We start from the raw sequence: 17,585 nt of genomic DNA, 5'->3' as shown, positions 1-17,585 counted from the left end.
TATAACAAATCATTAACAACTCTATTATTGTTCTTTGTGCATTGGGAATGAATGAAAGTGAACTTCTATAACTATACAAACAAATTTTGTCTTTTCCAAATCTTACGCGCGGTGAATATGATGAATGAAAGGTATAAAGATTCGATTTTGAGTAGCAAATATCTTGGCCCGAAAGTGCCGAAACATTTCATGAAAATGTACAATTCTGAACACAATTTATTTACAGAAAAAACAGAAAAATAGATGTTCCTATTTTTCTCGGTTTTGTGTATGCTTAGAAGAAAAATGAGAGCAAAGATTTATGGAAACTCAATAGATGAATGAATTAGCAGAAAAAAAAGTACAAATAAATTTGATCAGTCTAGTTGGGTCGGGTGCACTAATGGGTCGTGTCAAACTTGGAGATAAACACCAGAAATTAGTTCAAACAATTTGTGTATATATACCATGTCTAATTGGAAAGAAAAAAAAAATGTAGTTCAACCAAATATGAAGAGTTAAGAAGATCATCATGTTTCTGTTATGTTCTAGGGTTTTTTTTTTTTTTTTTTTTGGCAATCACATGTATATCCATCAGAGGGTTATTTTTCACAACCCTCAACAAACAATGTAACCAATTGTAGTTAATAAAATAGGAGCACGACTCCTATTCTTACTCAAAAAAACCAAATATGAAGAGAAAATCCTCAGTCAACTAATCCAGCAAATTAATATTATTGCAATTGTTATAATTGTAGAACTACAAGCGTGCTGAAAAGTTGCATTGACCTGAGGTAAACGGAAAATATATCAACCAATATGTTTTTATGTTGTTGGTGCTCCATTTACAAAAGTTGTAGGCATCATCAACCAACTTTATTGTTTGTGGATTGCACGGTCATCTATATTTTATTGTACTATTATATTTGTTAATTCGACGACCTACATTTTTGTTTTATTGCGTTTATATATAGTATAAAATTGTAGCATTTCTGTCCCCTTGATTAAAACCACAGGTCCGCAAATTTCCGTTTCATGGACTCCGGATTCTCTATTTAAATTTTTCTCATGTACTTTATAACAAATCATTAACAACGGAATATATACAAAGCCCTTATTGTTTATAAGATCTCAAATTTACAATTAACTGACGAATAACTAGAAATGGGTGAAGAACAGAATAGAAAGTTTGAAAATTATTCAAACTTAGTATTCAAATTACATCTGCTAAATAAGCACACCAATAGTAATACAGAGAAATCATCAAGATTTAAGAATATTACATGATCTATTTAAATTATAAGAATAGATAAAGAACTACAATCATCGAGCAAGGAGGAACTCACAATAAAACTAAAATATGATAATCACACACATTATTAGATCGAACGAGGATCATTTACAGAGAGAAATGATGATAACTCTAGCTCTTGTTCAAACCTACATTGCAAGGTTGTATCAATTCCCGCAATGTAGTCAGGTAACATTAGCTGCCTCTCCTCCAATCTTTGGGACTTCCAAGGATGTTCTTGCTGTTGGTTGGACTGCCACAAGATGCTGAGCTGTACCTCCACTTCCTTCATTGTTGGTCTGTCTTCTCCTTTCATTCTCAGGCACATTTGTGCAAGCTTGGCAACGGCTTCGAGTTGTGTGTTGTTCTCCTCGTTCACAACTTGGGGATCGATAATCTCAAAGAGACGGCTCTCTGTCATAGCAGAACTAAAATAAGCAATGAGACTACCACCTTCAAACTTCCTAGAGGAGAATAATGGCTTTTCTCTTGTTAGCAATTCAGCTAGAATGACACCAAAACTGTACACATCACTTTTCTGTGTTAATCGGCCAGTACAATAGTACTCAGGATCCAAATACCCGTGCGTCCCTTGGATAGCTGTAGTTACACCTGTTTGATCTATTTGGACAGATCTTGAGGCCCCAAAATCTGATACTTTTGCTGTGAAGTAATCATCCAAGAGAATGTTTGATGATTTTATGTCTCTGTGAAAAACTGATATAGAGGCAGAAGAGTGAAGATAGGAAATTGCCCCTGCAACCTCAAGAGCAATTCTTAGCCGATGCTTCCATGTCAAGGAACAATGTTCCTCGACATGGAGATGACCAAAAAGTGTTCCATTCGAAATGAACTCATAAACGAGCAGTGGGACTTCAGTCTCTAGGCAACATCCGTAGAGTTTGACAATGTTCCTATGGTTGACTTGTGAAAGAATAACCACTTCATTTATGAATTGATCGATTTCGGCCGGATCAACAATTTTGGACCTTTTGATGGCCACAACACGTTGATCCGACAAAATACCTTTATAAACTTCGCCATGACCACCACGACCAATAATGAGTGCATTATTGAATCTGTTTGTTGCCTTTTCCAGCTCATGTAATCTAAGAATTCTCATATTTTGTGTTGCATCTTCATGGGAGGCAATCAGTTGTTGGAGAAGCAAACCCCGATTTTGAAGAAAGAACTTTTGTTTTAACTTTTCTTGTTTTTTCCGTTTAAAGATTTTGATACGCTTGGCTATAACAAAATATAATACAAGAATACTAGAAACAGTACCAATTCCAAGCAAGATTATCATACCTGCGTACATAAATAAATCATGTTAGAAACGAAAGAGCCAAGAATAATTTACACATCTAGTGTTGTAGTTAATTCTAATTGGAAGATACTTATATTATGTGTGTAATTCATTCTATAGGCGTTCCCATAAAATGGCCAGAAACGGAACATATAGATTAGTGTTGAATTATTTATGGCCAAACATTTGCCGTGGTTTTTTTCTTTTTTTTGATATGTAGTGTGGAATTGGAAAATATGATTATGTAAGTCATATACATTGTGAATGTGAAATTATCCAGTTTACATATATTAATGTTATATTTGTGTATTCATTGTATATATTTTCTTCAGTCATAATCAAATATCATTGTAATCTAGGTATATGTTTATACGCGTTATATTTTTGTGTATTCATTGTTTAAGAATCTAAGATGAGAAAAATGAGAATTGCATACCCAAAATATAAGCAAGGGGGAATGCCTTCTTGCAACCACTTCCGTCTTTTCTGCCATCACCAGTCATTCTTGAAGGACAATCACATCTGACACTACCTTCTGTGTTGATACAGTTTCCACTACAGGGGTTTAACCCAGGATACTGACATTCGTCAACATCTACAGAACCCACAAAAGATACACGATAAAAAATCAGAGGCAAAATTATATTTCGATTTCTCTTATAATCCACAACAAATTCTTAACTATGTATGCAATGAGATAAGTTTTGGATTTGCATAGTCTAGAATGGAGCTCTCAAGCTGCTCTTAGATGATTAAACTAGGCATATATGCACTTACCCCTGCAACCACCTTGAAGATAAGGATTCCCTTCGTATCCTTGGCTGCAATTGCACAAGTATCCCACTCCATTAGGGGAACCATAGCATTGGCTGTTTTCTTTGCAAGCAAAAGAATTTACATCTTTCTCGGCTTCCACACAGGACTTGTCTCCAATCGCCCAATTCAGAACTACAACGTGGTCAGTTTGGCTGTCTTTAGAGAACGTTGTGCCATCAAGGTATGTGGTGCTGAAATAAAACTCATTGCGCATTGCAAAGAATGCTGAACTACAATTTGGGAGTCGATTGAGTCCATTGACTATTATATTCTGAACTTTATACAAATTCAGTTCAAATCTCTTTAAGTCTCCTGGCCCTGGTAATGGCATCTGGCAACACCCAATACCAGAGCAAGATCCGTTAATTCTGCTCCTAGAATCACTACAATATGCCACACAGCCACTCGTGAAGTTCTCACCACCAACATTACTATCTTCAACAACATTTTTTAGCACTGCAACATCGTTACACCCTATCAGAATAAAAGTTGTATCATCTTTTGAAAGTGTAAATGGAGTCCCAGAGAGATTTAGCCAGCCATTTCCATGGTTAAGGATAATCATTTCAGTTCCAGCATCATAACACTGTTGGTAGATTGGTCCAGTGAGTATTCTCACTTGACCGTGCAGAGAAATGCTTTGAATGAGATATGTACCAGTAGGCAACAGAAGCGAGGGATTTATAAGACTTCCTCTGGTGCTTGTGCAAGTAACCTCAAAACCTTTTAACGCAACACCTGGTGCTCCGAAAGGGTATGGGACTGACTTGCAATGTGAAGTGTTATTTGTTGCACCTCCGTAATGTGATATGGAATTGATTGGCATAGATACAGAGGTGAAGCATATCAAAAGCGACAGTAAAATGGAAAACCAGAGAGAGTCCATAGTTGTCTTCCTTAAAATTAAATCAGTACTGCATATGCTTAAAGTGCTCTCTAGTCTCTGAGATGTATTTCATTTCTCAAATAAAGAAAGGGATCAAAATTGTAGGAATTAGATTGAGACCAGTAGTCTTCTGCATCATTTTACGTGAACCAAAATATGTAGCAAGATGTTGCTTTTCTCTATCTCATGTCCCTTGAACCTTACATTTGATCTGTTGTATATTGTGGTACTTCCAGAGTGCCACAAAAAGTCAAAATCTTGGAGAAGAGTTGGAGTAATTCTGGTCCTACTAGTCACAACATATCATTGTATGGACAACTAAAAGTAATAAATAATTAAATATGCTATATACTGACAACAACATCCTAATTTATTATTTTTTAAGAGTTATGTAAATATAGTGAAAGATGAAGATTAACTTTTCATTGCCTTAACATATGACTAGAGAGAATAATTATTCTCTTTTGTATAGTAGCGTACTTCCATGCCTATATTTATGTATCTATTTTGTTGCAATAACTCTTCATTTATCTTTTGTATAGTAGCGTACTTCCATGCCTATATTTATGTATCTATATTTATATATTTATAGGAGATATGGAATCAGTGGTGCACGCACTCTTTTGACCAGGTCAAATGATAGTGGCTGGGTGACATTAAAATTCTAGCATTTCTGTCCACTTAAAACAACAGGTCCACAACGAGACACTACAATGAAAATCCAAGTCAAGTCACTAGTTGCCTACATGTCAAACCTCAATGTCCGGATTCTCTATTAAAAATTCTCTAATATGTACTTTATAACAAATCGTTCCCGATGAAATTAGGAGATTTTATCATTTGTAGGATCTGTCTTAAATTGTATTAACAAATATGGCAAGTTTTTACGTTGTTGTCTAACAATAATAATGACTATTTCATTATTAAAAAATTCATTATTGGTCAAAAATAAGGTGAAAATTGCAAAATTAGATAATAAATCTATTGTAGCAATTTTAATTAGGGATTTTGAATTGATGGTAGTGGTACTAAGAGATACGAGTTTTTAAGTTCCAATAATTAAGAATTTACCTTGTAAATACATTTGGGGAGATGATGCGTCAACTAATTATAGTTCTCCTTAATTTCCAGTTTTTCTGGGTTTACTATTCAGTGGTTTTATCAAATTTTACTTTTATAAAACAGAAGTTTTGCATTGAACCTGGCATCAGTAGTTAGTTTCAACACCTGCATTATTTTATTGAACAATGAATCCAAACCTAAGTAATCTAAATTTGAGTTTGTGGGGTTCATGTCCAAGACTAAATTATTAGAGATCCACCACAGGAGTCTAACAACATTGCTACTTCTTTATAATAGATGAATATCTAGAAATCGGTGCACTGCAGAATATAAAAGTTCGAAATTGATTCAAACTCAATATTCAAATTACATCAGCTAAATTAGAAAACCGATAGTATTACATAAAGACAAAACAATATGGTGGATTTAAGAAAAATACATAATCTCTTCAGGAATATAAGGAAAGATAATGAATTACATAATTATGTAATGAACAACCCACATTACAACTTAAACATGATAATTAATCACATTATTATACCTAAAAGATCGAGTTCATTTACCGAGGGAAATAAGATGATGATTCTAGGTCTTCTTCAAAACTGCATTGCAAGGTTGTGTCAATTTCTGCAGTGTAGTCAGGTAGCATAAGCTGCCTCTCCTCCAAACTTTGAGACATCGAAGGATGTTCGTGCTGTTGGTTGGACCGCCACAAGGCATCTAGCTGTAACTCCACTTCTTTCATTATTGGTCTTTCTTCTCCTTTCATTCTCAGGCACATTTGGGCAATTTTGGCAACGGCTTCGAGTTCTGTTATTTGTCCCTCGTTCACAACTTGGGGATCAAGAATATCAAAAAGATGGTTCTCTTCCATAGCAGAACTGAAATATGCAATGAGGCTACCCCCTTCAAACCTCCTAGAGGAGAATAATGGTTTTTCTCTTGTTAGCAATTCTGCAAGAATGACACCAAAGCTGTAGACATCACTTTTCTGGGTTAACCGGCCAGTGCAATAGTACTCAGGATCCAAATACCCATGTGTCCCTTGGATAGCTGTTGTTACACCCGTTTGATCTATTTGGACATATTTTGAGGCCCCAAAATCTGACACTTTTGCTGTGAAATAATCATCCAGTAGAATGTTGGATGATTTTATGTCTCTGTGAAAAACTGATATAGAAGCAGATGAGTGAAGATAGGAAACTGCCCCTGCAGCCTCAAGAGCAATTCTTAACCGATGCTTCCATGTCAAGGAACAATGTTCTTCTACATGGAGATGATTAAAAAGTGTTCCATTCGAAATGAACTCATAAGCGAGCAATGGAACTTCAGTCTCTAGGCAACATCCATAGAGTTTCACAATGTTTCTATGGTTGACTTGTGAGAGAATGACTACTTCATTAATGAACTGATCGATTTCGGACGGATCAACAATTTTGGACCTTTTGATGGCCACAACACGTTGATCCGACAAAATACCTTTATAAACTTCTCCATGACCTCCCCAACCAATAATGAGTGCATCATCGAATCTGTTTGTTGCCTTTTCCAGCTCGGATAATCTAAGAATTCTCATATTTTGTGTTGCATCTTCATGGGAAGCAATTAGTTGTTGGAGAAGCAAACCCCGATTTTTAACAAAGAACTTATGTTTTAACTTTTCCTGTTTTCTCTTTTCAAACAATTTGATGCCCTTCACAATGACAGAATATAATACAAGAATGCTAACGGCGATGCCAAATCCAAGCGGGATTATCATAGCTGCGTACATAAATAAACCATGTTAGAAAAATAAAACCATGAAAGTTATTCCACATTATTTTATTTTCTTAAGAAATCAAAATTTCCTCCTATTTTTAATTTTTTATGTTCAGTTCAACCTTGCATGACCTACATATACAAAGATAACTATTGTCCTAGGTTTACAAGTTTGTAGGAGACTAAACTATTAAACTACACACTACATCAAGAAGAGTTACATAACATGTTCCTATGAGTTATACTGAACTGGTATTTTATTCTAATCAACTCAATCCGAAAAAGAAAAAGATATAACGATCCAATTGTGTTAAGGATTTTTGTCAATGTAAACTTCTTCTGTTGACGTGACTACATTTTTATCTTGCTGATATAGATAAACGATGTCATTTGCATCATTAGTTTTTGGAAATTGGAAAGAAATCCAAGGACACAGTACTAATCCAAATGGGTCAAGGGTAAACGCAACCTGACTCATGTAACTTAACTACTTACTTATTGATTTTTTTTATTAATAATGCAAATTAATCCCAATTAATTAATATACAATTTAATATTAATTATTGATAAAGTTGAAATTAAATATAACAAAACACAATTAAATAGATCAGGTCGGGTCATGTACCTGACCCAAGACGGTTAGACGGGTCAAAAATTCTACACCCGGACCCACCCCATTGAGCCATTTGATAGGTTTGGATTGACCCAATTCATTTGGGTAAATTGACACCTCCAGTTCTCTGTGTGTTTAGGACTTGGAGAATTGTTCTGGCGGCAATGGTATTTGTAAATTTTCATGGAGTTGTGTAATAATATTAAACGATCGATGTGTATTGAACTGATGATTAAAGCCTGATTTGAGTGGTCTACTTAAATAGGTAATGGAAGTGGAGAAGAACGTTACTATTATATAATAGAGGAATTATCCTTAAGAAACTTATTTTGTATTAAATATGTGAGAATCTGAAAGATGCTCCCAAGTAAAACTAAAAAAAAAAAACTGTAGAACACTTCATAAATATTAGGATTTAAAATAAAAAAATTACCAACAACATCAAGCCGGGTGTCAGCATTTGAGAAACCGATTTCAGTATTGTTATCAGATTCATGACATTCATTGATGGCTGAAAAAGCAAAGCAAAAACCATTTTGTCAGGAATGATTAAATGCAGTTTCAATTAATGGTAATTTGCTAGGGTTGGAAAATTATGTATTATACCGATGCAGCCATCTTTGACATAGGGATTTCCTTCGTATCCTTGACTACAGTTGCACAAATACCCGGCCATCGATGGTGAGTTATAGCAGTAACTATTATTTTTGCATGCAAAGGAACCAACGTTGTTCCTAGAAGCTTCACATGACTTGTTTCCGATTGCCCAATCCAATTGTATGAGGTTATTGTTATATATGTCTGTATCATAAAATCCACGGTAATGATTTGACTGGAAAACATCTCTTGGAGCAAAAAATGCTGCACTGCAGTTGGAAAAATCTGCACTTGAATTTGATATGCTGACTCGCGTAAATTGAAGATCAAAGCTTTTTAGAGTGCCTGGAAGAGTAGCTTGGCAACAACCTAGGCCAGAGCAATATCCGCCTGCGAAAGTATCCTGAGGGTCACAAAATGTGACACAGCCACTTGTTGAGACTAAATTGTCACAGCCAACAACTGTCAGCATATTATACCGGTCAGATAATGCAAAAGGAGTTCCACCTAAATTGAACCGTCCGATCCTTCAGTCTCCATCCATTTACCATTGGGACCAAAACACCTTTTATAAATTGGTCCCGCAAAGATTTTTATGTAGCCTTGTAATGATATTTCTTGAATTATGTACGTGTTATTGGATATGGACAAGAAGGGAGGGGACATCCAGGGATTCTCCTTGGGGCACCCGATCTCGAAGCCTGGTAAGGCGATGCCGGCAGTGCCAAACGGGTATTGAACAAGATCACATGTTAGATTATTGGAGGAATTGATGCATGAGGACAATTTAAGTGACATAGATATTGGTATGAACAATAGTAGTAGGAAGAGGTGGATCTTTATGAGCATGGCTGATTTCTGGAGGATATTAGATGATATTGTCTAAAAATTCAATGCAATACCTCTAAGGACTGCTTACATGGAAACAAGCAATACAACACCCTTGAAACTTTATGTACATTATGTTTCCTATCTTTGACTAGTTGACTTTGGAGTAAATTTCAGTATTGTGTGTGGTCTCTTAATTATTCTTTCTAGTAACTGATTTATTTTTTATTTTTGTTTCACATATATAGAGAAGATAATTTGTTTGTGCCCGAATTAGAGGTGAAAATTTGTCCGACAGAATGCTCCAAGTCAATGGTTTAAGTCTAACTCACTATTTTTTCCAAACGGAAATGGACTAGTTTTGGAGAGAAAAGTCTGATTGCTCAACTTAGCCCCACCAACAAACGTCTTCCATTGAACAATCCCATCATTTGTGGTTAGCAAGCTTCTCTGCTCTTTGATATTTAAAAGACTATTGAAATTATTATTATATTATTTCCTACATTTCGTTTTGGCATGAAATTGTAACCCACATAAATTAGCTAATCCAAGCAAGCCATTATATTTTACCACATATATTCTTGTTCCTTGTACTCTCTTTTCATTGGTTATGATCCTTCTCTCTTTTTTTTTAATTGGTAATGACACTATTTTTTTTCTGCCCCTCGGACCCTCACCTCCAAAGAAGATAAGGAATCAGTGGTGCCGTCACAACTCAGATTTTAACCATCCGAAACATTATTATATAAGCATATTCACATCTTACCTTGGCACATCAAACTACGTTGCCGACATATTGAAAAAAAATAACAAAACAGAATCAAGTACAAAGTTCAGTAACAAGATATTTAACCATGCGTTTCTCTATAATTGGCCTAATTTAATAACCATTCAAATAGGATGAATTAATCCACACAAATATATATCAAATTATGCATACATATTCAACCAGCGATAACATATGGGTCTAAGCTATCCGTAAAACAAGTCACACAATTTTCACACGTGGAATCCCTGATGTAGGCGATTCCTATATTCTCATAACAGGCGGTTCCCACATTCTCATAAGAATTATAGGAATTAGATTTGAGACCAGTAGTCTTCTGCATCATTTTATGTGAACCAAAATTTGTATAAAGATGTTGCTTTACTCGGTCTCATGTCCCTTGAACTTCACATTCCATCCATTATATATTTTGTTGCTTCTTGAGTGCCTCAAAAAGTCAAAATCTTGGCAAAGACTTCGAGTAGTTTTGGTCTTAGTAGTCGCAACATATCTTTGTCTGGACAAATTAAAGTAATTTATATAACTATTTACCAACTACAACATCCTGTTATTAAATTTATAAGAATTAAATAAAATAGTGAAAGATAAAGCATTATTTTTTATTCCTTATACCAGTGAAAGGGTTATCTATTTATTTCACTTTGAAATATTGCCTTAAATTATTACTTTTGTATAGTTATATTTATTTAATGTAATTAATATAACTATTTACCAACAAAAACATTATGCTTATAAATTTTTAAGAATATTTTTCCGGCAATGATCCTTCTTTTTTTCCTACCTCTTAGGTAGAGTAGGAAAAATGGCACGGCAGAGCCGGTTCCGTCATGGAACGGCATGGCACGTATGTCGGTTACATGCCATAGAAGTGAATTGAGTACCAAAACATATTCCAGTAATTGATTCTAGGCTGTGGGCTGAAAATTTTAAGAGAGAAGTTTTGGCGTCATGCAGCACACGTACAATAGCATCAAAACAGCACTGCACATGGTTGGTGCGCTGCATAAAGTTAAAACTGATCTGTTAAAATCTTTACCCTAAGCTGTGGTTTAATTTGATTTGTACCAAGTTGTATTAGATAGTATTCCTGCAGTTGCTTCCTTTGTCCTTTTGTATGGTGTTGGACTGTTCATAGTCAAGTTTAATCGGTAATGACATGTTTCCCCTATCTCAAAGCGATATGTTTATAATATAAATAACAAAAGAACTGAAGATAAGTCATAAGAGTAACTTTATATGGTATTGTCATCTAGGCCATATAACGAGACATGCATCAAGAAATTGCACCGTTCTCTCCCTTATTTCAATGGGTTTTTTTTCCCTGGATTGGGATTAAGTTTTGAATTAGCATTTATTAGTACCTGCTGCCTACACTAATAAAAGGATACCGAAGTTGTGATGTCTCTGATGCTATTATTTGTCAGGCATGACCTCTGTTAGAAGCAATGTATGATAAAAATGCTCAATAAATAATTCATCTTTTCTCTGAGTTATGAGCAAGGCTAGGGTGCTAACGTTTGCATAGAGGGCCTCTATGCAAAGGCTCAATATTCGAGTTTTCAAAATCCTAACGGTCGATCCGAACCGTTGAACATGATCTCCATATGAATATGTACTTGCAAACCAAATTTTATATTTTTTAGAATTTTTTTTACTATTTTTTTTAGATTTTTAGAAAATCACTTGATCTAAAAAATTCTGCACCATTCAGATAAAAAATTCTAAAAAATATAAAATTTGGTTTGCAAGTACATATTCATATGGAGATCATGTTCAACGGTTCGGATCGACCGTTAGGATTTTGAAAACTCGAATATTGAGCCTTTGCATAGAGGCCCTCTATGCAAACGTTAGCACCCTAGCCTTACTCCTGAGTTATTATTAAATGTTACAGCCAAGGAATGGACACGCCTATACGCGACTGGAGCTTAGGTACAATGGGTGGATCTTACTAGGCATCTTTGTACTAGGTAAAATATTTTTCATGAATGGGATATATGCTTTATTCAACCTCATTGAGGACTAGCGGTTAGGAGATTTGGGGCTTCTCGAGTTTTTTTTTTGGGGGGTGGGTGGGGGTGTGTAAGGGGGCCAAAAATGTCTCTAGCATTTGTTGTTCAGGTCTGTGGAGATTTTGCGATGATGATGAGAATAATATTGTATATTAAATATTAACCTTGTTGTGTTGAGTTATCTGTCGACAAATCTGATGCTTATCGATGTCTTAATAGTGATTTCTATGTTGTGTGTTTGTGTGTGTATGTATTGTCTGTATATGAAGTAAATTTATCTCATATAATAGGAAGACCAGATTTTTTTTTTTCTTCAACACAAGAATTATATGGATGTATGTTTTTAGAGTAAAATTTAATTTTGAAATAAGTGGATGTATGTCTGGTATTACTGGTTGGTATCTTCACAGAAGTACTTGTTTCAACTTTAGTCGCAGGTTTGTGGGTTCTGACACAACAAGAATGAGACACTTTTCGCAAGGATAAAAAAGTGACTTTTTGCGACGGACTACTCTCATTGTTCAGCTTTTTCTTTTTGCGACGGACGACCGTCGTAAAAGCGTTTTTTCTCTCGCAAAAAGTGTCTACTTTGTTGTAGTGTGATTTGATATTTATGATTCCTGTTAGGAAGGTTTTTTTTTTTTTTGGAGTACTCCCATGCAACTCAATAGATGTTAGTTATTGAACATGGTAATATTTCTGGTTGTTCTTTTTGCTTGATGTTGAGTATGACAGTTGAAGAACACTTTTCTTGGAAGTAAAATTTTTTTATGTGGAATAAAATGTAATTTGTGTTTATCAGCCTCTGCCAAGATTTGAAAAAAAAAAATATTGCCACTTTGTTCCCCCAAGGGAAGTTGTTGGACTCAAAATGATTCTGTCACCCATTGGGACTCAAATTGATTATCGAAGTGCTGTTTTATGAATTAATTTTATGTCTAACAAAGAGCAAAAGGCCTTATCAGAAAGTTGAAAATTGGAGATAAATATAATAAAATAGCAGATATCCAAATAACGACAAAAAATTGGCCAATTTTAAATTTCAACATCGCCTTGCTTAATCATTCTTCAAAGTATGTTTGATTGCAAAATAAGAATAATTAAAATAGTTAAATCAAGAATAGCTATCGTTTGTCTTATTATAATTGTCAAATCTCAAAATTATTAGAAATAGCCTATTCTAATATGACAAAAAATTCGGAGAAAAAGAGTATAGAAATAAAAAATGCAAAAACAATGAAAATGAGTCCTCACAAGCCAAGAAAATTCTTTTCATTTATTACAAATCATATAATAAATTGGATAGTAAATTCATTTCTATCGATGGTCTTCGAGGGGACTCCTAAATGTTCCTTGTGGGCGAAAGGGAGACATCATCAAAAGGGCTGCAAAAAAAATGTGGACAAGAGCTTATGTATCAGAAACAAACAAGTAATATAAAAATGAAATATTTATTTGTCGAAAATGGAGCAGCTTGATTAGTCAACAAATCTTACCAAGGCTTATGGTTACATAAAAGCGAAAAAGTTCAGTGGTCAAAATCTAAATATTCAAATAATAATAATTATAATAATAACAAAATTATGAACCTTAATTATAAAATGATCTTTTGTAGTCAGGGCAGCCGCAACCTTGAACATACACATCACAAGGCCCAGATGGAATCAACCCATTTGGCAGAGAATGAAGCGAACCACAGGAATTAATTGTCAACCTTGTTAGTGATGAAATGCTCTGCCGATTAATATGTGGTCTTTCATGAGAGGAATCACTAAAAGGCTCAGTACATTCCACCAAATGCAGTCCATCCATCGTTAGTGATTTCAGGGTTTGACAGCAAAAAATATGCAGTGTTTCCAACATATTCAGATGCCCTAGTCCGGTAATCAACTCCAGGTGGTCAGAAGTATAAATATGCAAAATTTCAAGCTGGGAGGGCAGCTGCTCCAGCTGCATAGTTTGGATACTAGAACATCCAATAATCCTGAGGTCCTTGAGAGTGTGAAGATTGCCGAATGGAAGGGATTCAATATAGCCACAACGTACTAACTTGATTTCTTGAATTGACTTCAATAACAATGGATCCCTCATCCATCCTGGTACTATGGCAGAAGGATAACCTCTTACTTGAAGTCTCTTGAGGTTAGGATGTGATTGGAGGCATTCTAACAAGGAAAAATGTACATCATCTGGACCAACTATCCCGCCCTCACAAGCTTCTGGTATGAGATTTAATACCAGCTTTGAGCCCACGTACAAAATATCAAAGTTATCATCCCAACATAAATCTAAAATCTTAAGTTTGCACTTATTTCTCAGGTTTGCACGCTTGGCATCTTCTAAATTATTAATGTTCTTTAAATTTCCAATACAGATCTTTCCTTTAAGGTCCTTCATATCCTTTAACCAACCTATAGTTCTAACATTCCACTCTGCTGAAACTGTTGTTATTGACGGAAAATTAACAAGACCATGGGGGACATAATCCAAGAATCGACCGTCAATAGTTAATTCCAGTAAGTTAGTAAGTGAATATAGTGATTTTGGTAGCTTTTTAAGGTTGTTATCAGAACAAATATGAAGAAACTGTAAGTTAGCAAGATCACCAATATTTTCAGGTAGATATTCAAGGGTTTCACATTAAAGCCAGTAGGTTGTAAAGGAGGCCAATGGATAATGGTAACACGTTAAGACGTTTAGAAGTAATCCTTAGATAGGTAAGATGTTTCAACTCGGAAATGGAGTGAGGAGTTTTTGTCAAAATATCCCATTTCACTATCAATACCCTGAGCACTTTAAATTGAGTGAGGTTACACAAGGTTACGTCCCCCAAACAATCTTCACAATCTTCCATCCACAATCTTGAGAAATTTGTACAGTTTGTACAATATCCATGCTTATAATCTTTGTTGGGATCGATATCCATAAAAATAGTTCTTAAACCCTTCATAGTTTGTTGGGGAATTTGATTTACATATACCATTGAACCTCTTGCATATAAATGGTATGCTTCTCCTGGAACAGTTCTTTCTTGAATATCAAGTGGATGATTGATCTCCACCGAGCAGTGTTCATTCTCAGAAATAAGTCGACCAAGATCATGGATTATATCATGCAACTTACAAGTTTCATTGGGATATGTATGTGCATCATCAAGAAAGGACCTCTCCTTTAACTCATTATAATATTCATCACCAATTTCTATGATATTTCTTTTGCTCCGGGACTCGATGTACCCATGGGCAATCCACAACTTTATCAAATCCTCCTTTGCTAATATGTAATCTTTTGGGTACATTGAGCAAAACAAAAAACACGGCTTAAGATGAGCAGGTAGATGAGCATAGCTAATCTGAAGTGCTGGGAAAATATCTTCTTTTGATTCTTTTATTTCCCAAATATCACTATCCAAAATCTCCCTCCAAATCTCTTCATCAGCTTCATGCCTAAGGAGACTTGAAATTGACTTCAGAGCCAATGGCAACCCACCACACCTTCTTGTAATCACCCTTCCCATATCTACCAAGTGTATTGGCACAGTGTCACTTGTACCACTAAATGCATAATGCTGAAACAATTGCCAGCTCGAATCTTCAGGCAAGTAAGTTGGGCTAAAATAGGTCGTTGTTTGCATGATATTTGCAACCTTTTCATTTCTTGTTGTCACGAGAATCCTGACCATCTTTGCTTCTTTAAATGGAACTCGAAACAACTCCCAAAGACTTTTATTCTCATTCCATACATCATCTAAAACAAGCAACATTGTTTTTCCCTTCACAGTGCCTGCAAGCACTTCTTGTAATGGGCTCAACTCACTCACACCACAATTGGTTTTGGAGAATGATTCAATGGTTGCTTTGATGAGTCTCTTAACATCAAATTCTTCGGACACACATACCCACCCATTTAAATCAAAGCACTGAGAAATCCTCTCATCTTTGTAGACAAGTTGGGCAATGGTTGTTTTTCCGAGGCCACCTTTGCCAACAATTGAAATGACTGAAAATGACTTATCTTTTTCAGATAGTATGAAATTGATCACCTCTGTTATTTCAGCAGCTCTGCCAAAAATGCTCTCCTCATCCACCATGTGACCCGTTGGGGGTCGTTTGTTGTTGGGACGCCTCTCCCCATCACTCTCTCTTAATTGGAGAGCCTCACAATCCTTTGCTATTTCATCAAATTGACTTCTTGTTTCATGAAGCCGATCTACCATGCCATCAGGAATTGGAACAATGTACTGTCAAAAAGAAATGTATTACATAAGTATGCCAAATTTAAAAATTTGTTAACTAAATATAGTAATTAAGGGATCAAGTGACCACACTGGTGTTATCTTTGGAAAGCTGGTAAGAAAGCAATCGATCACTCAATGAATTTTAATTCAGCTAAAGAAAAACAAAAAAGAAAATAAACATTTCTGTTTGCTTTTAGTACCAAACTTTGACACAAAGAGAGAAAACATTAGCATCCTTATGATTTCTATATGCACAAGACACTAACCTCTATCTGCTTTCTCTTGTGAGAACTGGAAGCCTCAGAAGCGTTTCTTGCCTCTACATGGACACGTGTGACCTAATACTGGTACTCGCCGAGCATATCCTCGGCATCATAGGCAACCTTCTTTAGCTCCTTTGACAGAGCGGTCTGTGATCTCCCTCTGCTCAGCATCGTACAGTGTGGCCTTGATCCGCTCCAGAGTTCGCTTCAGTCTGTCTAGTTCGCCCTCAACAGCTCGAGCACGCTCTTTTTGTGAGTTATTAGAATTTGACGAAGAGGAAGGAGCCTGAGCAGAGGCTGTAATAGAGGGGAGCAAATTGGTGGCTAGAGAGAGCAGAGAAGTTATCAAATTCCGTGCCATTTTTCTCTGTAGATTAATTTTTGTAAAGAGGGAGGAAAGAACCTTAGATTTGAGTTGTGAAAGAGAGAAATGTGTAAAGAGTAAAGAGCAGCAGAGTGTTGAGATGTGAGGAGGTAAGTTCTTGGAATTGGAGTGGAGAAGACTTTGTACAGTAGTCAATGTATATTTCAGGTTTTCATTTTTCTTTTATTTTCTTTTTTAAATAGATGGATGGATACTTTAGGCCGGGGCTGGCAACGAACCGAACCAAACCAAACCTACCCCAGGTTCGAGTGAGGGTTCGAAATTGAAATTGGATTTCAAACTGAATAGTTCAGTTTGAGTTTGGTACGGTACAAATTCGAACTGGTTCGGTTTGGTTCGAAATGAGATGAACTGAAGACGCAAGAATCTCCCTCGTTGCCGCTCACGGCAAACTAATGCACTATCAGACCCAACGAAGCCCGCCGCCCTCCTCCTCCTCAACGGCAGGATCACAAACTACGGTGTATGATGAAACGATGGACCAACCTGGCAGTCACAGAAGGCTCCATGCACCTAGTTCAAAGAAAGATAGTAAATGCTTTCACACAAAACCCAATCAATCTCTCCCTACAATAAAAAACCAGCAAGCAGTGCCAATGGGAACACACAAAGTTTGGGAAAAGGGGTTTCCTTCTCCCCGAAGAAAGAAAAAGAAATGTATTACAGTGGGACGGACCCCAAATGTAAATCCAATTTGATTAAGTCCGAATCCTCTCCAAATATTCAACAAGCTTTGGGATTTGTGTTACTGGTATTTGAACGGTT

At 35.8% G+C, this 17,585-nt stretch overlaps 2 protein-coding genes and 1 pseudogene across 4 annotated transcripts in view; all 3 read right to left on the bottom strand.

Moving 5' to 3' along the window:
• The window catches only part of LOC144549004 (putative disease resistance protein RGA3), an 87,641-nt gene extending 70,426 nt beyond the window's left edge, over positions 1 to 17,215 (bottom strand). The window contains exons 1-3 of one of the 3 annotated variants that reach the window (XM_078297742.1): positions 16,439 to 17,213; positions 13,525 to 16,175; positions 13,164 to 13,320 (exon numbers count right to left, since the gene is read on the bottom strand). In XM_078297742.1, the coding sequence (XP_078153868.1) occupies positions 14,571 to 16,151 (1,581 nt within the window). In that variant the 5' untranslated portion in view covers positions 16,152 to 16,175; positions 16,439 to 17,213 and the 3' untranslated portion in view covers positions 13,164 to 13,320; positions 13,525 to 14,570. Of the gene's footprint in view, positions 1 to 13,163; positions 13,321 to 13,524; positions 16,176 to 16,438 lie in introns of those variants that run through there. The other 2 variants (XR_013509538.1, XM_078297745.1) reach the window with 2 other exon arrangements.
• LOC144548998 (wall-associated receptor kinase 5-like) lies at positions 1,164 to 4,334 on the bottom strand. The gene is made up of 3 exons (XM_078297727.1): positions 3,354 to 4,334; positions 3,013 to 3,171; positions 1,164 to 2,578 (listed from the first exon to the last, which is right to left on the bottom strand). Exons 1-3 carry the CDS (start codon positions 4,276 to 4,278, stop codon positions 1,359 to 1,361), a joined length of 2,304 nt encoding a protein of 767 aa, XP_078153853.1. The 5' UTR covers positions 4,279 to 4,334; the 3' UTR covers positions 1,164 to 1,358.
• On the bottom strand, positions 5,656 to 7,099 carry LOC144549010 (wall-associated receptor kinase 3 pseudogene; annotated as a pseudogene).
• Positions 17,216 to 17,585: the final 370 nt, after the last annotated feature.

This window comes from Carex rostrata, chromosome 34 (genome assembly GCF_964058835.1).
Source record: "Carex rostrata chromosome 34, lpCarRost1.2, whole genome shotgun sequence".
In the NCBI taxonomy this organism is placed as follows: domain Eukaryota; kingdom Viridiplantae; phylum Streptophyta; class Magnoliopsida; order Poales; family Cyperaceae; genus Carex; species Carex rostrata.
Note: the sequence above shows the minus strand (reverse complement) of the source record. Positions and strands in the feature narration are given on the sequence as shown.